Source organism: Haemorhous mexicanus, chromosome 4 (genome assembly GCF_027477595.1).
Source record: "Haemorhous mexicanus isolate bHaeMex1 chromosome 4, bHaeMex1.pri, whole genome shotgun sequence".
NCBI lineage: Eukaryota > Metazoa > Chordata > Aves > Passeriformes > Fringillidae > Haemorhous > Haemorhous mexicanus.
The window spans coordinates 32,511,874-32,533,817 of record NC_082344.1 but is presented as its reverse complement, the minus strand read 5'-3'; the positions used below and the strand labels follow the sequence as shown (position 1 = coordinate 32,533,817).

The following is a 21,944-nucleotide window of genomic DNA, read 5'->3' as shown; positions in this document are numbered from 1 at the left end:
GTTTTTTAAAATAAAAATTGCAGAGTTATAAATACATCATAGGGTTAAGAGGGCCATCACTTTGTATAACAGCACCAACACTTCAGTATTTGGCTTTCAAAGAGAAAGTGAAGGAAACACTGCAATGTGAGATATGACCAAAGTCAACAAGTTGCTCAGTGCAGCTTGGTCACTGGAGCCTCTCTTTATAAAGCAGTCCCAGGTAAAAACCACGAATACTTGTTCTGAAGGACTTGTGAGCAGTCTGGTGTCATCTCTTCTACAGGAGTAACAACCACATTAAATAAAGGAAAAAGAACAATTAATACTTTAAACAAAATACTCTTTTTATTAGAGTATTTTTGATTAAACATACAGAACTCAAGATTGCTATTTAAAATTTGTATCGCTCAAAGTTTTTCCCTCTAGAAGGATGGTAACACAATCTCAGTGCATATTATATGGAAGGATCATACCTCTCAAGTGTCCCGCTCATGAATCAGAGCAATACTGCACGTACTTGGTGTGCAAGCAAGGAGGGAGTGTTGTAATGCAATTAGCAAACAAAAAATCCACCACCAGTACATACAGAGTCAGCTCCATGATGCAGAGAATAGCATCACGTGGCTTCAGGAATGAAGGAGAAAACAGTTCCTGACCATGAAAAAGGAACAGGTAACAGATCATATGTGTACATATAAAAACAGATCATATATGTACATATATGTACATAAGTCCTAGGCATTCCTCCTCCATAAGGACTGCAACTTTAGCCACTGGTTTGGAAGATTTTTTGAAGCATCCATCGTACTGGGGTTGTGGGTGCAGAAATCTTGCAGTAAAAGGGAAAGAAACTTGTGATCCTACAGTCCTCGTGCAGCTCTGAACGCCACCATCGCAGGCAGCCTGGTGAAGCACTTGGTTATGCCTGAAGTACATCTGCTCTGGACTGGCTTCTGCTCTGGAGTCTTGGCACCTGCTTGTTCCTCTGTTCCACACACAGGACATGAACAAAGCAGTGTGTGGAGGGATATATATATATATATGCATGCAAACTCTACACTTGGTTTGCATCTGCACACAAATACTACAGCCAAGACCTGCAGTTCTCTGCCTTTTCATACTGTTGAGCAAAACCTAAGCTTTCAATTACACAGTTAAGTTTCATAGACTTATTTTTAAATAATTGAAAAATACAGCTCAAAAGTTTGGTCAAGGTCATCACTGCATGTGGTACAGCCAAACCTGCTTAAGTAGTACTCATCAACTGTGCTGTGATGGAATGCCCAGTGGCAGATTTCTTCAAATAAAAAATCTGGACAATTGAGAGGTATGCAGAAAACTTGTCTTAAATACTTGAAGCTACATGTGCAATCTTACAGAATACAAGCTACAGTTACAGACATAACAGTAAATCTTATTAACCAACAGTGCAAAAGAACTTAAAAACAGTCAGTGAAATCAGTTCAGCCAGTGACTTCCAAAAGTTGTGCCTCAGCTGCATTGAGGGGGGGAAAAAAAAAGAAAAAAAAGGGGGTGGGGGCAGGAAAACTCAGGCAAGTTTTACACAAAGTTTTAATCTACATTTTAAAAGCTGGTTTATTATATATTTATATATATATGCTATGTAAAAAATAAATTAAAAAGGGAGAGGAGCAAATAGCTTTGTATATGCTTCAAATTAACACAGACCAGTAGTTCCATAAATGAACATTTTACCATCTTTGTGGTAAAAAGCTGACATAAAAGTTCAAAACCATACAATGCTTATAAATAGAAAGAGTTCAAAAGATACTTTTTTTAAAAAATGGAATTTAAACATCATTTTCTCTTCCCCTACAATACACTTCAGTTTTGTATGTCAGCATCAATAGATTTACAGAGTATTTGAATGTCACATCCACAGAATCTATGACAAAGCAGGTAAAAGAGCTAGTGGTATTAAAATTTAGGACTTCTCTCCCAAATAACTTTACCTGCTCCTCAGCCTTCTCCTGAAATGAAGGCTATCAACATTCATCACCCAGTCTGAGGTATGGGCAGAAGAAAATCTTCAACCAGTACTCTCCAACCCACCTTGCCACTGCTAAAATATAGCAACAATCTATTGATCTGGTAATTGGCAATGGTGGTGGACAATCTCTTACTTCCATTCAGCTTGTATATAATTTAATCCTGGTATTTATAAAAAAAAAGTAACATAGTATTAATTCATAACTTAAAAAACAAAAACCAAAAAAACACCAACAAAGAAAAACCCCACCAAAACCCCCCAACTTTAAATCTCTGAAACTATATTTAAATGTTGTTCCTGGTTTAAAGCTTCACATAAAACATTGGACAGAAGAATGACAATTTTAAACCAAGAGAGCACCTAAAAACATACCATAGGTAAAAATGAAGTCAATCATCTCTCTACTTCATAAAAACGTAGAAACCCTGTCAGCAACGGTAGTACACTCAGAACGAACAACGTCAAAAGGAGCATCTAGAATATTCAAGAGGCTTGCTATGCTACTTCTCTTTATTGCCCATTCTCTCATTTGTATGGATGGCCACTGCATGACAAGATGCCTGTGGATAGTTCTCTGATCTTCCTTTCACCACTGCTGCCAGCTGAAGTCGTCATTGCTGCCAAAGACCAAGAAAAATCCTAGGATGGTGGCAAAGATGACTGTATTCCCAGTGAGAACGAGTGCACATGCGCCCCAGTAAATCTGTGAACAGGCAGAATTCAGTTAGACACATTTGGAGCTGAACACTAACAGGACAAAAGGTAACATCTTATTGCCCAATTCTCAACTAAGTTCACTAATATGTCCATGATGCAAGAGGCAATGCCTCACTATTTGTGGTTACACCAAGCAGGTTTACCCAAAATTACTTGACAAATTCACGGCCAACCAAGCAGCACTGCAAGTTTCTTCTAGCTGTACTCAAAGCATTGGCTAGCAGGCACAACTGGTTTGGTATGCAAAGTAAGGCTAGACAACAGCATCAAACACATCTGCAGCCCAGCTATGCTGTAAGACTTTTTAAAACAGGTATTTAAGGGCTTCAAAACGCCAGCAGATATCCCAGTAACAAAATAGGAGGTGGATGTTTCCTGAGGAGAGTAAGTGGATTACTCAAAGGATGAGAGGCATTCCAACTGTCCATCTGAGCTGTACTTGCCTAAAGACATTTATGAAAGTGCACTCCATGTTTTTTGACTTGGTAGTGCTTTCTGACATTCACACAAAATGAACTTTTAAGGTATTTTAGTGAAAAGCTGTATACTGGGAAATATGTAATGAGAACTTGGAAGTTTAAGAAAATTATACCAATATCAGTTACAAGATCATTTACAGTGAGCATAAAAATGCTTTTTGTTTGTTTGTTTATTCATGCTGCTTTAGCCCAACTATTCCACAAATTGTCTTCAAAGTATTTACACTTCTGCATTTGGTTACTTCCCTGTTAAGTTTTCACAATATTTTCTGTCTCATTTTCTCTGCAATGCATTGTTAGGCTTTATTCCATGACCACGTGAAGCAATTGGCAGTCACAATGTTCTGCCATGCTCCCATTTCTGTATTGATTTTTCTTGCCAAAAAAAAAATCTTATTCTGGTTCCAAAAGTACATAATAGTAAGAGTTCTTTAGTACTTGAAAGCTTTAGCTTCAACTAACAAACAAACACAAAGAATGAAGTTTTCTAGAAAAAAAAAAAGGCAGTCACAGATTGAAATACTACTAACCAGTTCTGCTCTTGCAAACACTATGGGCAGCCCAAATGCTGAGACCACAATGCCTGTTGTAAGGAATATGGCCAGCTCCTTGCAGGCATTACTTGTAGCATCTGTGTCATCTACCAATCTTCTTGCTATGCAGTATGGGATAGGAGAAAGGATGTAAAAAAACAGAACAAACAGAGGCCAGTACCGGCTGAAAAAGAAAGAAGAAAAGTTTTAGTTCACTGGATTTACTTCCTGCTCCTCCTAAAATTCATGCAAGGCATTTTCCCCATCCAGCATCCCCATTTAGGGCAGACAGACAAGCCCAGAGAAGGCAAATCCTTTGCCTTGGAATGAGCTGACAGTAATCCAACAGACCATGTGCGTGAGTGGCTTCGGCTGACCTCAATGGCAGCAGAGTTCACTAACAGGATATTGACAAAGCAAGATTGCACTAAGCAAGCCTAAATCTAATGCCACCTCACAAAGTGAGCTTAACTCCAAATTTATCCTGCCAGTTGTACTTAAGAGATACCCTGGCAGTGCCCCCGACTAGATTTCTCAGGCATACAGGTGCACATTGTTGCAATAAAACTTTACTGCATTGTTTGAAGGGCAACTGTATAAGGGTCTCCTTCCCAAGTGTTTGTGTCACTAGCACTGGCTTCATAACAAAAGAAAACTGGCCTAGGAATTCTAGTCATATATGTAGAAACTGGAATTCACAACCAAGAACAGGTCTACCAACAGAATATTTAGTATTTATTCAACAGTGAATAAGTCAATTTAAAATATTTTCTGTAAAGTCAACATTCACTTGCAAAGAGTCAAAGCCATAGGCCTTACTATCTGAGCACTTGGTCTGCTACTTTGTATTTCCTGAAAACCAAGAGATAGGAATTGGTGTAGGGAAAGTAGAGATAGCTGCAATTACTCGAGATGCTATATTACAAGTGTGGGACACAGCCAAGGATCCACCTGATAGTCACTGACAGCCCAGTTACCCCCAGGCAGCCACAGAAAGGGCAAATCTTTCCCTGGATAACGCACACTTGCTGCCCACCTCGGGAGATGCTGCTGTCTGAGGGTCAGCCACAGCAGGACACAAGTCCAGACAGTCAGGGCAACGCATCCTTTCATAGTCTGCAGCCAGGCCTGGTACTTTAACTTTTGCTGCCATTACTTTTTAGGATTAATTAAATCCTCGATGGTCTTTTTTTATATTCCCACACCAATCTTTTGAAGCAAAAGCCAAAAACGCCCAACCAGCCAAAAAAAAAAAAAAAAAAACAAACCCAAACCAAAAAACCTGAGCCCCCCCCCTACACAGAGAGAACTTATCAATCCACCATCATGGAAGCGGGACTCCTCTGAAGCTATAGCCACACAGAAAGAATAGAAGAATAGAGAGAGAGTGCACGGTACTTGTATTGGGGCAGGGCGCATCCGAGCATCAAGAACATCAGTCCGACCGCTCCCCCAAAGGACAGGCTGATCAGCGCTACAACGAGAATAAACCCAACCAACATGAAGGGTGCACTGCACCGCGCACAGCACCCACCGCCGCCCGCAGACAAACGCGGGGTTCAGCGCAGCCCCGGCCGCCCGGCGGAGCGGGGGCACTCGAGGTCCCGCAGGGGCTCCCGGCCGCTCCCGCCCGAGGGCCCGTCCAGCCCGGCCCGGCCCCTCCCAGCACGTGTCGCGCGCGCCCGCCGTTACCGTCCCCGCCCCGCGCGCACCTTTGATTCCCGCCATGGCGCCGCCCGTCCCGCCAGCCGCGCGGGACCGGAGAGGCGCGCGCCGGAAACCGGAAATGCTGCGCGGAAGCGGAAGCCGTAGGGGCAAGGGGCGGAGCCGTGCCCCGCCCCTCCCGGGACGGCCTCATGACGCTCATACGTGGCGCGCGCGCAGGCCCCGCGGCGGTTGCCCCGCCCCCTCACGGATCGCGGGGGAGCGCCGAGCCCTCGTCGCCCATTGGCCCCACGGCACGGTGGGGGCGGGGCTTCTCCCCGGGCCCCGCGCGTTCCGGCGCGGGCACCGCCCCCCGGGCTGGCGGTGACAGCTCCCGGTGCTGCCATGGCGGGTCTCGCTCCGCGCCTGCTCCTTCTGTTCTGCGCCGCCGCCGGACCTGCGCTGGGCTGGGACCGATCGGGTGAGACCCGCGGGTATCAGGGCGGCTCAGCGCAGCCTCAGCCGCCCCTGCCGCCGCTCCCGGCCGTTGGCGGCTCCTCGCGGCCCGGCACTCCGCAGTGCTGCCGGTTTAGCGGCGGCCGGCACGGGGGAAAAAGGGCTTGTCGGTTTTGGGCTCCCCCTAAACCTGCTTGTGTCGGAGTGATCCCGCACCGCGGTCAGCGGTGGCAGCCCAGAGCCGCCTCGGGAGGAAATGGGGAGCTCTGCCGTGTTTCCCTCTGGGCGTCTGGTTCTTCCCAGAGCTTCGTCTCGTAAAGATGCAGGTTCACTGCTTCCTTCGGCTTCCATCGGCAGCCTTTTCCTGAGAGCAGGCCCTGGTAGCCAAGAGGAGTGCACCTGCACAAGCGCTGACAAGCTGGAGGAAGAAGTTTTTCACGGAAAGGGTGATCAAATATTGAAATGGGCTACCCAGGATGGTGGTGGAGTCACCGTCCCTGGAGGTGTTTAGGGGAAAACTGGACGTGGCACTCTGTGCCGTGGTCTGGTTGACGTATTAGAGTTCTTTTATCGAGGTTGGACTCGGTGATCGCAGAGGTCTTTCCCAGCCTAATGGATTCTGTGATTCTTTGTGCTGCCTGTTTCAGGGAAGGTTCTGCTGCGGGATGTTCAGGCACTCACTCTCCACCGAGGGCAATACACAACATCGAGGCGGACAGCTCCGGTCCCTCAGCTGCAGTGCACGGGAGGCTCTGCGGGGTGTTCCCGTGTCCCTGAGGTTGTGCAGTGCTACAACAAGGGATGGGATGGCTACGATGTACAGGTAACTGTTTAAAACTTGTTAAACTGACTGTGAAATCGCTTTCCCCCAAGCTGGGAAGTTCTGAAGGAACAAATAGTAGTGAGCTAGGTTGTCAGTTCAGGTGCTTTTTGTTAGATGAATTCTTGCACTAAAAACTTAACCTAAATACTTTTTGGTTTGGATTTTCCAGAACTGCTGTAGTTATATGTTTGATATATCTTTGAAGGAGCTAATGTAAAAGCACAGCACAGCAAACCTTTATTAGTTTTAAATAAAACAGTGCTTGAGTTTGTAAAATCAAACTCTTGCAAACCCCAGAGGATTCTTTTGAATTATTATTGCTGTGTGAATTTCCATTTTTTATTAGCGTGGAAAAGGCTTCTTAATATTTTGATTCACTTCAGCTTTACCTTTTAAAAACTAAATTTCAGACTTGCCTGACTTTCACTTGCACCTTAGGATGTGAGTGCTTGTCAGTAAATAGTCTTGACTTTCAGCTGTTAAAGAGGCCACTGTCAGTAGATAACCAGGAATCAAGGCTGAAAGTATTTGCTAAAACTGATACAGTATTGTGAAGGAACAATCAAAACTGGCAGTTGGAACTGCTGTACTGAATTACTAATTTAGAGACAACTACTTTCTTATTTCCTCTCCAAAATACATGTCAGGTGCCATTAGAGATCCCTTTGTTTGGGTACCTCAAGGGAATGTGAGCCTGAGGATCCACCTGTGTTCAACCAGAGAATCCCCAGTATTTGTTAAGTGTTGCATATGGATGCCTAATGATGTCTGTCTCAGTTTCTTTTGATTTCTGCACAGGCACAAATGGACACAAGGGTGCACTGGATCTCAGGCTCACGTGTTATGTTTTTATGAGTTTGCACAGGACAGGCATTTATTACGGAGCTGTTGCACAGGGTACAGCACAGTTTTAGAAGTATTGCTGTATCTCAGGAAGGGATATTTGAAAAAGGTTTTAGTGAAGAAAAAACTAAATATTCCAGAGTTGCAATTCTTCAGTGTTCTGAAAGATAAGATCTCTTTTAAGTTTTAGGATTTAAAAGTAATTTAAACATAAAACTCTTAACTCCTTTTGAAAATAAGAGCACACAGAGATTTCTTACCTATGGCCTGTAGATGATTTGTTAGCAATTACAACCTTATTTCAGAGCGTATGTGGGGAAGCAGACGGGTGTTTTTCATCTTTGGGGCAGTATGTTTTACATTGTGTTGTGTTTATTTTTTCAGTGGCAGTGCAAAGCAGACCTGGAAAATGCCTACCGTTTTGGACAAATGGAAGTGAGCTGTGAAGGCTACGATTACCCAGATGATCCTTACATACTAAGAGGCTCCTGTAGTTTGCTGTTCAAGCTAGAGCTGACTGAGGAAGGTGAAAGGAAAGTGAAGAACTCTGGAAGCTTTGGCTCTAGCTATTACCAGTCAAGGAAAGATTATTCTGATTCTGGTTCTGGAGCAATTGTTGTAATTGTTCTTCTCATTCTTGCTTTTGGAGTTTACAAGTTCTTCCTCAGCAACCAGCAGTCTCAGCAGAGTTCTGGGGGCAGTGATGGCTTCTCTCAGCCCTTCTGGCAGAGTCAGCAGGCACCTCCTCCTCCTGGTTTTAAGTCCACCTTCACAGGTAGGGCTCTGAGCCATTTACAGTATTCAAAAGAGCAAGCAGGATTGTCTTGTTTTATCTGTGGTAAGGGAAGGTGGGATAGAGTTAAAAACCACAGCATTTGCAGGCAACTGCTGAATTGGCTGCAGGCTTGGCTGCAGAGCCTGTGGCCAGCTTTGTATTCTGCTCTTTGTTCAATATAGGAAATAAGGGCTTGGCTTTCCACAGGCTTTCAGGGCAGGCTGCCCTCTGAACCTTTGAAAAGCTACCTCCCCATGCTCTGCAAGCATTCTTTTCATCACCTGTGAAATAGCAGGATTGTGACAGGGAGAATAATTGTCATAGGTAATCTGGAAAAGAGAATCTTCTTACACAGCCAGGAACAAAGCCATGCCAAAGGAGCACTCAGAAACTTTACAGAACAGCCTTTCAGCCCTGATTTCATTGACAAAGCAGTTGATGGGGTTGAGTATCATGTACCAGTCCTCTGTTTAACAGGGCTTCAGTGTAGTCCCAGCTGCTGAAAGATTTGGTTCCCAGAGCAGAGAACAGTGTCTGTGAACTGTCATTAGAGGGTACAGCATCTGAATCTCATGTGGGGCCTTTCATCTGAAGTTGAAAATTACAAAAGCAATGACAAAACTGCTGCTGGGAAAAGAGGCAATTTTTCTTTTCCCAGAAAACTGGTGTCTTCTGCCACAGAATAAGTGGTCTTCCTTGGGCCATAATAGTGTCTCAGGGAAATAAACATTACTCATCTGGTGTCTGACTAACTCATTTAACCTTGTAAACATGCAAGCTACTCACAACACTAGAACTTAAATTGCATTCTCACAAGTTGCATAATTTCTTTTTTTTTTTTTTTGTTTTTTGTTTGTTAATAGAGAAGGGCTTTTGGCAAGGAAATAAGTAGCAAGGATTAGGTTTACTAGTTGAAACTTTATATTTTAGTAATGCTTATTAATGCTTTCTCCAAGTTTTGTTCAAACAGCTTGGCCAACAGAGGGTGCAGTGTAATTCTTTTGGTTACCCTTGTGCAGGGCGTGCACAGCAGAAACTTTCAGCTGTACCTGCACCAGAAAATTAAAGGGAATCTGCTTCTGTTGGCTTTGCAAATTGGTTTGCGTGTGTTTACATCATACTGACTGTGCTGCGTGGGCATCAGTGGCCATGTGAGGGCATGGCACTGGCTGTACTGTGGTGGTCAGCAGGAGCCCTGGCCATGACACACAGCTCTGTCACACGGGGCACAGGCAAAACAATGAAGGGTTATTTTCATTTTTTTTCTCTTCAGTTCCGTGTCAGTTAATTGCCCCAATGCATTTTTCTTTGCAGGAGTCACAAATCTAGCAAGGGCAGGGCCTTGAGAATGTTTTCTTGAGGATTGCTGAAAACTGAGATACTTAAAATACACATTGGGGGCCATATAATGCTTAGCTTGTGATGTTTTTAATAAGGCATGTCAATGATTTGTCTTTAGATTTCAGGCAAAGTAAGGAGGAAAACGGAAATCTGGAGCCAGATTAAAAATACTAAGTGTTAAAGTGTTAGGCTACTTCATGCATTCAGTGTCTGCCTTACATTGTGGGAGCAGAGCAAAAGCACTTTTCTTAGTGTGTGTGTCCGTGTGTTCCAGGAATGTATTAGTCTTTGGAAATCTGGACAGTAACAAAAAGCAATGTTGTTCACATATTGCTGTTAATATTTAATTTGCCTCATTTTAAATCCCCTTGACATGCAGAATGTGTCCTGTGGAACTTGTTTAGCCTGACTATCTTAATTAAGTTCTGCTTTCTCTCAGTTTGTTGTTTGACATTATTCTTAATGTTTACTCTAGATATTACAAAAAAAAAATTACTCAGTTTTCTGAGTCAGTGTTCAGTCATGGTGCTTTTGAATAAATGAGTTGGTTCATCTCTGATTAATATTGTTTTCACAGCAAATGAAGTAATTTTTTTTTGGTTGTTCCAAATCAGTATAATTTATTGGTATATCATCCTAATGAGAGTTTATATTTCATATTCAAGATGAAATTCAGTATCAAATCCAGTCTAGACTGAAACTGATTATTTCATAATTGTTTTATCTTCTATGACTTCAAACAACCCATATCAGTTTGAAGACCAACCAAGCCCTCTGATTTTTACCTATGTCATCTCTGGCCCACTTGTTCAGGTGGGCATGTTTTAGGGAGACCCTAATGTTATCTTCAGTTTTTTTTATACTTCCTTACGTGTTAAACCCATGGTTGAGCTTATTCTTGCATCCATGATTTTTGCTAGACCAGAAAATTATTCTAACTTAGGTTTGTATTTTCTCTTTTTCTTTATAAATGGAAAACATTCATTCTGGCTCAGAACCTTATGTTATGTACAGGTCACATGTCAGAAAATTTGTGACTTTCCTTCCCCCAAAACCTCCTTGATATGCTTGCAGTTTCATCAAGGTATTTGTCAAGCTTGGTGACTCATGCATAATGAAAACTTTGCAATGTGGTTGCAGTTAGCTTGGCTTTTGATAACAGGTGCCAGACTAGGATTACCAGGAACAATACCAGTAATGTCAGCGTTACACTGAGCCACTGTGACTCAAACTGTGCAGCTGTGCTCAGTGAGATTAGGAGCTCTGTGTCTTTATGGTTTGCACACTCTGCAGTGTTACCTACTTGATTTGTGTTCCTGCATCTGCTTCTGGCCTGCTCGGTGACCTTCAGCAGATTATTCTTTCTTAGTTTCCTTTTCTATTTTTAATCTAACTTGTCTGTTTATAGATCAGCAGGCAGGGACTCTTTTCCATATTTTGCAATTGTCAGGATTGTGAAATGAAGTGGAAGCAGATTTTTAACATAAAACTCTTTATAGTAGTGTTAGTTTATGTGGAGTTTACTGCTTTCTGAAATGTGAGGCCTTTCAAGTTAAGCTTGATTGAAAATCTGCTGAAATCAGGAGCAGTTTGTTGTCTAATTTTCCATTATCTTTAACAGGAGAGAATTTTGTTGCAACAGCTGGCCTGAGGATTAGTCTGTTACTAACTTATGCTTCCTATTTTCATTTTTTTTAAGATGATAACAGCTTTGGAACTCATTCCTATCATGGAACCAGTTCAGGACCAGGATTTTGGACTGGATTAGGAGCAGGAGGCTTGCTAGGCTACTTGGCAGGCAGTCACAGGTAAAATATGCATACTATTAGATTTTAAGCATTTAAGCTTTCAGGGGGTATGCCACGTACTATATTGACATTGCTTTTAAGATTTCAGACCTGTGTCATTCAAATTATAAAATTCTACCACTAGAAGAACTTTGAGCAGCTGTTTGTAGCTCCAGGACCAGAGACATTTCAAACATGTTTCTGAGGCAGATTTGGAAAGACTGAGGTACTTCATTCTGCTTCCTCTGACCTGGCCTGATGACCTGCAAATTTGAATTGAGCATTTAAACAATTTATCTGCAGAATGCCTTAAAATACACATAGTCATATTAAACATATAATCATCTGTATATGGATCTCTTGTATCAGTGTGTCATCTTTCCTAAAATAAGTCTGGATGACCATATTTGGTATAGGCTTTTAGACATTTAGAATGCATCATTTTTAGATTAACAGTTTAAAGAGAGCAGTTGCTGCCATTTTAGGCTTCACTGGAGAAAATATGAGATTCCTGCAGGGAATCTTCAGATCCTAAGCAGTTTTCTCTATTTATGAAATGACTTGCTTATGTATCAAGTCTATTCCTGTAGAAATGTAGCAGATTAGAGACTAAGATATATGGACAGGAGTGGGCTAAGCATCTGTATGGTAAAGTTGTAGGCTATTTTTAGTAACAGAAGCCTTATATTAATTGTTCTAAGAATTTTTCTAAGGTATGATGTGTTAAAGTTTTTATTGGCCCGATATTTCTTAAGGCTTAAATACATGACTCTTGTGTTGAGGCATTCTATTCATGTAGCATCTACATACAGGTTAGTTCCCTGATTTCTATACACACCACCATTTCAGTAGGCACAAATTATTGCTCAAGATTAGAGATCTAACTGAGTAAGTCCAAATACATAAACAAGCTTCCTAACTTGGGCTTCTTTTTGTTTAAAACAGTCTTTGGCCCACTATTATTTAATTCAGTTTCTTATGCTTTTGAAATTATGTGCTGCAAAATGCTGGTGTCAGGAAGTGTGAGAGGGCTGTTTGTAAATTTCAACAGCAGGAAATTCCATATCCATGGAAGCAAGTAATTTTAAGTGAGTGAGTCAAAGACCATGATATGTTAGTATTACTGATATGACCTTTCCAAAAGAGTTAACAAAAGGATGTTTTTTCTCTTGCCAAACATGGCTGGGATGTAGGTTATGCCAAAATGCATTTAAACTTCAGATTTCAAACTTATTTCTTGTCTGATGGTATTTAAAGTCAAAATTTCAGAAAGAAAACTTTCCTCACTTTAAATTGTTAGAATTCCTTATTCTGAAGAATAAAGCTTAATTTCCTTTTGAAAGTCTACAGATTATGGTATCACAGCACTGGATGTCCTTGCTCTCAATGTGTTAAATACATTAAATAAGAATATTTCCAGCTTTGGAAACTGCTTACAGTTTTCCCTTGGAGGTGCTGTTCTCTTGTTTGGAATGGTGTCTTCTTAATTTTCCTGAAGGCCACTAATGAAGCCTTCCTTCTATTCTTGTTTCATGCCAGAGCCCAGCCGCGTTCCCCTTATCACAGTATGTGGACAGATCCCACAGCTGTACCTCCTATGTATGGGCACTCAAGGAATTCCACAGAAGGCAGCAGCTCAGGAACAAGAACTGCTTCTGGTAAGGCAAAGCACCTTTTAATTTCCTGAAGCTCAAGAGACTTTGACCTATGAAAAACATGCAGATGTTAGTTGTGGTTCAACAAGCATCCTTGTTTTATTTTACCAGTTGGTGTAGATGGCATGTAACAATGTCCCTTCCTTCCATTCCCTATAGAAGTAGGGCAACATTGTGGGGCATGAAATTCCCCACAGGCCTGTGGTGGTGGGCATGGCATCATCAGCATCAGGCTTGTCTTCACTGGCAAGGTGCATTAGTTTAAGGCTTTCCCTTCTGATGAGCACTGCCTGTACTCTTTCTCTAGCAAACGTGCACAGACATGTTCTCTGTAGAATGCATGTTGTCTAATCTGCAAGAGCAGAATAGTTTCCAGGCCAGTCAGCCCACAGTTGCTTGCTGTTCTCCTTCATGTGAATATGTTTGCCTCATCTCCCTTGCCACCTTTAGGCTTTTTAGAACTAGAGAGTTCAATGGAAAGACCATGGTGGAGCTGACTTTTATTTTTTTATTTTGCAGGCTTTGGGGGCACAAAGCGAAGATGAAATCTTTTACATTATTACATCAGAGTGATTGAACTAAATCTTGTTGTGTACTTGTTCTTCTTTTAATAGTAGTGTACTTCAGAAGTGGATATGAGGTATGAAGGACTAGGCAAAGAATTCCTCACTTTCTCTGTGGACTCTCACTGCTATTTAGGGTATGACAGGTGCTGGATCATCCACTATTTCAGATCAGCATCTCCTATAGAAAAAGCTCATCCAGGTTAAGAAGAATGATGTTACAGTGACCATGTGTCTGTCTGTACTTGAGGCCCCAATGATAGCCTTACCATACTTTCAAAGCTTGTATCTTACTACTCATGTTCTGGGCTTCATTTCATTTGGTCCCAAATTTCTGATAATATTTTTCCTCTTTTCTGGTAGTTCAGCATCTACCTGATACGTAAGGAGTGTTGTTCTTTGAAGCTATTTTTGTTTGCCTTTGCAGAATTAATGTGAACTTTACTGTAAGTGCAGTCAGCCACTAAGAAAAATGTTGGAGTTCTTCCTCAGTGGACAAGAGCAAAACTGTGTATAAAGAGATTAACATTAGTATGTTTGTATCTGTGCTATGTGACTGTTGGAGCAAAAATGTGCAGATTCATGGATTCTCCATGTTATAGAATTTATCCAAGGTGACTGTGCAAACCTGGAGAACTTTGTCTATAAGTTATTTGGGATAAATAAGTAACCTGGAAATCTGGACCTTTTTCTGGAAGACTGTGGTAATTTAAATTCAGGTGATCGCAGATGTTTTGCCTGCATTGAGGCCACAGATTTTCCTCCTAATGGTGGATGTTGGCAATGAAATGAAAACTTATAATGTGAGTGGTCTGTCCTGCTAGATCACCTGTCCAGGGCACAGTAAACCAAAGGTGCTCCTTGCAAAAGGGAAGGGAATGTTCTTAATGCAAAGATGATAGAATCGCTGGGACACAGCAGGCCTCGCTACTATGCTAAGAAAGGACGTTGGATATCTAACAGTATGTAAACTTCCCCAAACGTGCTTTAAAAAACAAAGTGCTGTCGAAGAGTAGGAAGCAGAGAGGCCTTGCTTTGTTCTGTGATGATCTTTTGGGGCCTCTGTAAAGTATCATACAGTTCTTGGGTGACTTTTTCTCTCCTGGAAGAAGCACTGCTGGATAAAAAGCAGAGAAATTTCTCAGGATTGTGAGGAGAGGGGAAGAGTGAAGAATGGGCTGCTTGATCACCAGCTCTTCTGCAGAGGCCATCCTAACAGAACGTAGAAGTGTTTGTGTGGGCACAGCTCGTGTATGCTGGCAGCAGCAGGAGAAGCGTTGTCTTTCAGCCTTGGGAAAATACTGTGTCTGGGAATTGATACCAGCTGTTACAGAGAAAGCAAAGCACTGCTCAGCTGATACAGGTTGCACCTCCACAAGGAGATAATTAGGTCTGCTTAGTCTGAGAAAGTGACTTTAGCGTAACTCAGGGAAAAGCAACCATGTCCATTCATGAGTATAGAAGGAATTAGTTTGTATGTTAACACCCAAGTTCAGTGTATGACTTAAGGAACCAAAAGAGAGAAAATCAAAAAAGAAAAGAAAAAAATATACAAGCAAATCCCAGAAATTTTTATGGAGTCAACAGCCAGAAAAAGTTCTTCATGAAAACGTTCTTGTACTAAAAGTGTTATCAATTTCATTTGATACATTCAGAATAACTTGAGGGTGAAAGGGTGGTTTGCTTCTCAGAGCTACCTGAGGGTTGGGGAAAAATAACTGCATTAATAGCCTGCACTGTGAACCTAAAAAGGGAAGTGACAAAGACCCTACTCATGGCCTCCTAGAAAGCTCTGCCTTTTATGAGAAGAAGTCCATGGTAAATCTCTTATCTTTATAACAAAGTGTAGCAGAAGAATATATTTTAAATATGGAGTTCTTACTTATTTCTAAGTGAATTCAGATTAAGCTTGTCACAGTCAATATTTGCTTTGCCAACTAATTGCATAACAGTGAAACTGGATTTTTTTTAACTGGGTAGTTGGAAGCTGAAGTTTGCTCTTAAATTACGGTAAGGTATGAAATGTTTTAGACAATGTTTTCATTTGTATTTATAGTTTCTGCATGAAATGTGCAAAATAAATCTGAGACATAAATCTACTATAGCTTCTGCATCTGTTTGGATATGTTTGCCCTTCCCTCTGGTAAAGGAATGAAATAAGTGAATAAGGAGTATTTTTGTCTTTAAATCACTGTCTTGAGGCCTGCAGGGATGGCATTGTTTGTTTTCTCAGAGTTCTCTGTCTCATCATCTTCTTCCTGGGTAAATAATATCATCCTTTACCCCCAGATGCAAAGTGGGTAAGTTGTATGTTGTTTCAATAAAATAAAACAATACTGGGAGTAGAGTTATTGTATTGATTATGTTTTCAGTAACAAAATACTGAATCCTATAAGGAATTGAAGGCTTTCTTGTACATCAGGGCTTGGGATCTGAGTCTGCAGAAAAGCTCTGTTATGTCAGCATTCTCCTGGTTTTACAAGGTGGTGAGCTGAACCCTTCAAAAGAATTTATGATCACTGCTGCTGTTCTGGTTGTGGACAGAGCAGAACTCAAAACAGGGGTAGCCTAAGCTGATGTATTGGCTTCTTACACAGAGGATGTGTCACTGCTGAACAGAGACATGGTCTACACAGAGAGTTCAATATCTTGGCAGTTGTAAACTGGGTTAAATGGAAGCCTGCAAATTCTTCTGCCAGTGTTTATTTCATCAAATGCTGCTGATGCTCTGAGTGAAAAGAACTCGTGGAAGGCATCTTAGAGCTCATACTTCTGAGACCTTGAGCTTCCTTCCTGAGCATCAGATCTGGAAAGTCCTAGTCTCACTTCTGCTCCTGGGCAGGGCTCTGGCAGCATCTTCACAGCAGCTTCATAGTTGCAAGGCATATGTAAATGCTCAAACTGTTAAATGCTGTTGTAGATGCAATTCTGTTTGGTACCTGGGACCAGAACTGCTTGTACTCTGACAAAGATTACGTCCTCACACAAAGCTAAAACTCATTACAGAAACGAAACTCCTGGTTTTACAGCTGACTTCCCATGAAGCATGTGATGAAAAAAAAAAAAAATAGATGGACAGAGATAAGCTTTCTCTGTGCTGCTCTGTCTTGTGACTCAGCTGCCAGGTCAGATCTTGGCTAGTTCTGCAGAGTCTCATGCTGTGCACCTTGCTCTTTTCCCTGGGTGCCATGTGTGTGTTTGGCTTAGCACTGAGGCAAGATAGGTGATTTATTTGAAAAATAAAATTCTTCCATGATCATCACTTTACATCACTGACTTCCAAAAAGGGAATTAAGCCAGGTGGTATGATTTCCAGCACTAGGAAGTGTTGCACAGAGAAATTGCTGAAGTAAAGTAGCAAGAAATACCTACCTGCCTGCACAGCTGTCTAAAAGCTGCAAATGCAGCACTTGCACATAGACTGTTGTCCACTTAGCACCGATTAAAAGTGATGTATGTTTTCTTCCTTACTAAAGCAAATTTGTATTCTTAATATTGTCAGAATCCCTATCAACCAGTGATTGTGATACAGAAATGGCCCAGCTGCCTGTGAACTAAGGCATATGAGCAAATCCACAAAAACATTAAAATCTCACAGCAATGCAATCTGTACCAGCAGACAATGCTGTTGTGTCCTGTTGTGTCTATTGAAACATAATGTCAGGTCCCTCCTTCTCCTTCTCTACCTGCTGGGGTTGAGTGCTCTGTGGGAGTGGCTCCTTATCACTCAGCATATTTTGCTGGAGCCTTCCACTGCAGCCAGTTCTTTTGCTTTCCTAATATTGTGTGTAGCTGCAGTAGTCTTCACTTTCTGGCACCTCTTTTTCCATTGCAGGTGTGATTTGCCAACGCTAACGAAAATAATCAGCAGACTCCCTTTATGTGGCCTGTATATCTTTTGCTGTCTTCCATCTTGTGGTTCCCTCTGCTCCAGTTGGGAGTCAATGTTTCTTTAGCAAGGAAAGGCTGAGCAGTTGTAAAAAGTGCCTTTTGCTGGGAATGGATGGAGTAGATAGTGATGAAGTCAAAGGAGCAACTGGAGCAACTGTCAGGCTGTGAATTGACCTTTCTGGGCAGTATGTCTGTGGAAAGACATTTTTTTAGCTTTCTGTCAGAGAAGCATTTTTGTCAAAGGTACTCTATGGCAGCCGGGGATTGCAGCAGATTAGAGCTGGTGAACTGGCAGCAAAGAGGAGACCTGAAAACATTCTTTCCATCCTAACTTAGGAATGATGTAGCACCAGGAAGCTGGCCTAGGATGTGCTAGCTCAGCCACTCCACAGTCATGTCATTGCAGATCCTGTAGGTAGATGTATGTTTATAGATACAGGTGCTTTTGAAAATGCCAAGCAGAAGAAAGGTGACTTGGCCCTGCATCCATGTTTCTTTCCTTCTGCAGTGTGACTTGGAATGGAGAAGGCCAAACATGGAAAGAGCAGCAAGCAGCAATGACGAAGGGTAGCAAGTAGGCCAAAGCAAAGCTTGCAGGTGAAGCCTGTGTCCTAGTGTGTCCTGCCTGCTCACTTCTCACACAACAGCAGGAAATAGTAGGCAGTTCTAACAGCTGTTGTATCAGCATTATTTTACTGAGTTTTCCTGCATCCCTAAAGTTAAGTCCTACAGGCAATTACCAGTAGTATGGATTGACACCTTTTGCTCTGAGGGCCACCTGAGCCATTCCATAGTTCAGACTTCAAACTACTCACTCTGAAATTTGGAGGAGGCAAATCACTGCCTGCTTAAAGACCAGAGTCTCTGAAGTACTGCATAGGGAACTTTTCCTCTTTTCCTGCATTTGCCCTGACTTCCCTGGTATCAAGACTTATGCAGTCTTTGCTGTGCAACTTTATTTAGATGTTGTTGTGTGGGATCCTCTGAGACTTGGCCTTGAGATCACAGCCCTGACATCATTGTTTCTGTAAGCCTTCTTCTCTATGCCTCCTGTGTCCTTGTAATCAGAATTTACTGCTGGTAATTCCATGCAGTACTGGAATTACCAGCAATCCAGAACACCTTTTGCTGCTGCTGCCTGATGGAAATTATTTGTCTCCCAGTCAGCTCCTGTGGTCATTTTAATGTCATTTAGCAGCTGTAAACATATCACATTGGCTTTAATGGACGGACAACAATTACGGTTGGGAAAAAAAAAGGGAAAAAATGTGCAATGAATGTAGATAAAATGAGTTGGAACAATTTTGCAGAGCTAACGTTCATCGTGGGATTACTTTATCAACATTCTTCTCTGGAAGTTGGATGAGTACTTTATTGATGTGCATTGAAATAATGCTAGCAGTGACTTCTGCACTGCAAGAGTGGAAGACTTAGAACTGTAACAGATTTGGTGTTTAACAGAGTTAGACCTTTTCAGAGCTCTTTGTAGTTTGACACACAGCTTGCAAAGAATTGGTAGCAGTAAAAAGTGAGGTTAGGTCAGCATAAAAATTCATGTGGCTTTAGCATAGACAGAAACAAACTGATCTGTGCTATTTCTGAAACTGAGGTACAAAAAAGCTCCAATCAGTCTGAAGCAGCTCAGAAGGTTGTTCCTGTCTTTGCTTTGAGCTGAGATCCTGTTTGGCACAAATTGTCATCTGCTGCTGACAACTACTGTCAGCACTGAAGTCCTCCTTCCCTTAGGTAGGCAAGCCCTCCATCCTCGTTCTGACTGTTCGAAGATCAGCCAGGCCCCCTGGGTCATAGTGCAGTGGGATTCTGAATTGACAGGCTTGGGTGGTTAATTCTACATTAACAGGTGGAAGGACTTATTTCCTTTTTAACAAGGAGCTGGGGATTAGGCTGCAACTAAATGAACGTTTATAGAACTGAAACAGTGCAAGTGTAAGTGGTGAGAGGAAGACCATACTTGACTCGGATAATCCAGTTTCACCTAAGATACTAATACATTCCCTTTAGCCCAGCTGATGCAGCTGCTAAAGAGAAGTTAGTGTTTGGGCAGATACTGACTTTTAAATTGCAAAGCTGTTTGGACATAACTGAGAAACAGAACTCTCTGCGGCAGCTGAGAGAGAATCACAGTGTGAACCATCCTCCAAGGGCATTCAGCCTGGGAAGAGGAGGGGGAACAGGAAGTCCCATACAGAAACCAGTGAGTGTTTCTAGCCTGAACCTGCTACCGAGGCATCTGTGCCTCTCTGGTCTTTGTTTGCTTAAGCACCTGAGAGGCCTCATGGAGCCATGAGTGCTACCACTTAGCCTCAGCTTGGCATACTTCCAAGCAAAGAGGCTGTGGGTGAGGGAAGATTGTTTGCTGACCTTTGGACAGCATGTCAGGAGAGGCCCAGGAAGACAGCTGAGTTACAGGAATTTGTCATGCCCTGGAATGACAAATAAATTAAGGGTATGGAACAGTCAGCAGCAGAGTCCTTCAGAAAGAGATGCAGAATGCCCTGGTGGAGCCAGTCGGCATGCTGGAGGGTGTTCTTGTACACAGTGGCTGCAGCAGGCTGGGGCAGCTGCATCCCATGGTCTGTATGTGGCTTATGAAGGCTGTATGGGTTCAGCTGCTGGAGCAGTGCTGGCCATTCTCTTGCTCTCCCTCCAAATGCACGGCCTAACCATGCATTTTCACAATCTTGCCAGCTCAGAGATCACGTGCACTTGGAAACACAGGCAATCTGGTTTATGAAACTTTGTACCACAGCACATTCTAAAGATGAAAAGGAAAGGATTGGGTGATTTTACATAAAAACAATAAATCAGCTACTGAGCCATTACATGACTTCTTGCTGAAAAATCCCTAGAACTTGAATTCCAGAAGCAGAAGGTGTTAATGGCCTCCATCAGAGCCAGGGTACTGGGATAGGCAGAGCTTTCCTCCAAGGCAGTATGGCAGCTCTTACATCATTATCTATGAGGATAAGGATCTAGTTATCCTAGGCACAGCCTCCTAGCACAGAAAGGTAATGCCAACTGAAAAACGCTTTGCCCAGACTGGAAGAAGAAAAGGATGGATCATACTGGGCAATATTTCACCCCCAGTAAGACACAAACCCCTTCCTGCAGGTCCCCCAGACAAAGACTGTGAGCAAGGATCAGTCTGCAAGGATGGATGGGAGGTGGGTTTTCTGATTCCTTTCTTACCTTGTGGGAGAGGTTTATTAGCTTAAGATGAGCTGCAGATACTTGAAGGAAAAGGGTGAAAAAGGAGATATCAATAATGGGGGTTTGAGACTTACCTGTGTGTCAAAGGTGAAGGGCAGCTGTTAATGACAGCTTTTGTTTTGTTTCTTCGTTTTTTTTCTGGCTTCCTGTTAAGAAAAAAATGGGGACAATAAGAAAGTCATTTTCTCTGTGTAGAGCGCTACATTTTCCATATTTAAAGGAAGTGTTAGACTTTGCTTAAACCTGAGCTTTGGCCAGTGTTGTACTGAGTGATGTGACTGCACCAGTGAAACCTCTCTTGATGCTGTGCTGAACCCCATAACTTACTCTGAGAATAGAAGGGCAAGAAACACCCTGAGTGCTTTTTTGAGACAAGAAGTGGGTGTCCTGCATGGTGCAGCTTTTCTAGCATGGAAAGCCACAGCATGGCCAAGTGTTGAGCATTTGAAAAAGCATATACAATTGCAGGGGAGTGCACAGAGAGGGTGCTCAGGAAAATGCTCATACACTTCACTGGTTCATAGGGATTATTTCAGGCTAGTGAAACGATGTTTCTGTTGACTGAACAATTACTGGAGGCAAAGTGGAAAAGTTTATATGTTTATTTAGGCAATGTTTTCAACTTTTCCCCTCAGAACAGTTGCACTGGTACAAACAGCAAAGGATGGAGAGCTGGGCTGGAGAGAATGCTGGAAGTTTTAAAAGTCTTTATTTAGACTTAGTGCATGATTTAAAGTACCCTCCCCTTGCTACTGTACAGTCCTGACCCCCTTGTCCATTCCCTGGTACTGGAGGGCTACAGCTCTTCCAGAGAGTCAAACTCAGTGAAATATTGCCTGGTTGTCAGAGGGTGAGCTGGCACTTGCAGCAGGTAGGAGAACAGGCAGTGGCTGCTGCTCCAGGAAAGATGGGCAAAGACTTGATACAGGAGGAAACAGAGGAATAAAGGGCTCAGTAAGAAAGGGGTGAACGTCCCACATGGGTTTGGCTGAGTGATATTTCCAAGCCAGTGGGCATAGGAAGCCTGGTGAGAAGCAGGAGCAAGAGGACTGTGGCTTATATGCAGAGTTGTTTAGGAAAGTTAGGTGGGATTTCTGAATCTGAGGTGAATAAGACAGACTCTTCCCAGCAGGATTTATTGAGAGCTGACATGCAGCAGGGAGTTTGAGTCACTGGGAACTAAGGGGAAACCAAGGGTCAGGACTGTGGTCAG

General features: G+C 42.5%; 2 protein-coding genes across 2 annotated transcripts; one reads left to right on the top strand and one right to left on the bottom strand.

Moving 5' to 3' along the window:
• Positions 1 to 305: 305 nt before the first annotated feature.
• LEPROTL1 (leptin receptor overlapping transcript like 1) lies at positions 306 to 5,539 on the bottom strand. Its single transcript, XM_059844348.1, has 4 exons — positions 5,435 to 5,539; positions 5,121 to 5,196; positions 3,720 to 3,906; positions 306 to 2,696 (listed from the first exon to the last, which is right to left on the bottom strand). Exons 1-4 carry the CDS (start codon positions 5,448 to 5,450, stop codon positions 2,580 to 2,582), a joined length of 396 nt encoding a protein of 131 aa, XP_059700331.1. The 5' UTR covers positions 5,451 to 5,539; the 3' UTR covers positions 306 to 2,579.
• Positions 5,540 to 5,690: 151 nt separating this feature from the next.
• On the top strand, positions 5,691 to 15,956 carry SARAF (store-operated calcium entry associated regulatory factor). The gene is made up of 6 exons (XM_059844339.1): positions 5,691 to 5,847; positions 6,470 to 6,645; positions 7,873 to 8,263; positions 11,304 to 11,412; positions 12,931 to 13,049; positions 13,566 to 15,956. Exons 1-6 carry the CDS (start codon positions 5,772 to 5,774, stop codon positions 13,589 to 13,591), a joined length of 897 nt encoding a protein of 298 aa, XP_059700322.1. The 5' UTR covers positions 5,691 to 5,771; the 3' UTR covers positions 13,592 to 15,956.
• The last annotated feature ends 5,988 nt before the right edge of the window (positions 15,957 to 21,944 follow it).

What these genes read in the sequence shown, in the direction of transcription:
- SARAF (XM_059844339.1), top strand. Translation starts at nt 5,772, where the DNA reads ATGGCGGGTCTCGCTCCGCGCCTGCTCCTTCTGTTCTGCGCCGCCGCC. An exon ending in GCTGGGCTGGGACCGATCGG is followed by an intron (nt 5,848 to 6,469) that starts GTGAGACCCGCG and finishes TGCCTGTTTCAG; the next exon opens with GGAAGGTTCTGCTGCGGGAT. An exon ending in GGGATGGCTACGATGTACAG is followed by an intron (nt 6,646 to 7,872) that starts GTAACTGTTTAA and finishes TTATTTTTTCAG; the next exon opens with TGGCAGTGCAAAGCAGACCT.
- LEPROTL1 (XM_059844348.1), bottom strand. An exon ending in TGCGCCCTGCCCCAATACAA is followed by an intron (nt 3,907 to 5,120) that starts GTACCGTGCACT and finishes TTTCTTTTTCAG; the next exon opens with CCGGTACTGGCCTCTGTTTG. An exon ending in TGTTTGCAAGAGCAGAACTG is followed by an intron (nt 2,697 to 3,719) that starts GTTAGTAGTATT and finishes GCCTGTTCACAG; the next exon opens with ATTTACTGGGGCGCATGTGC.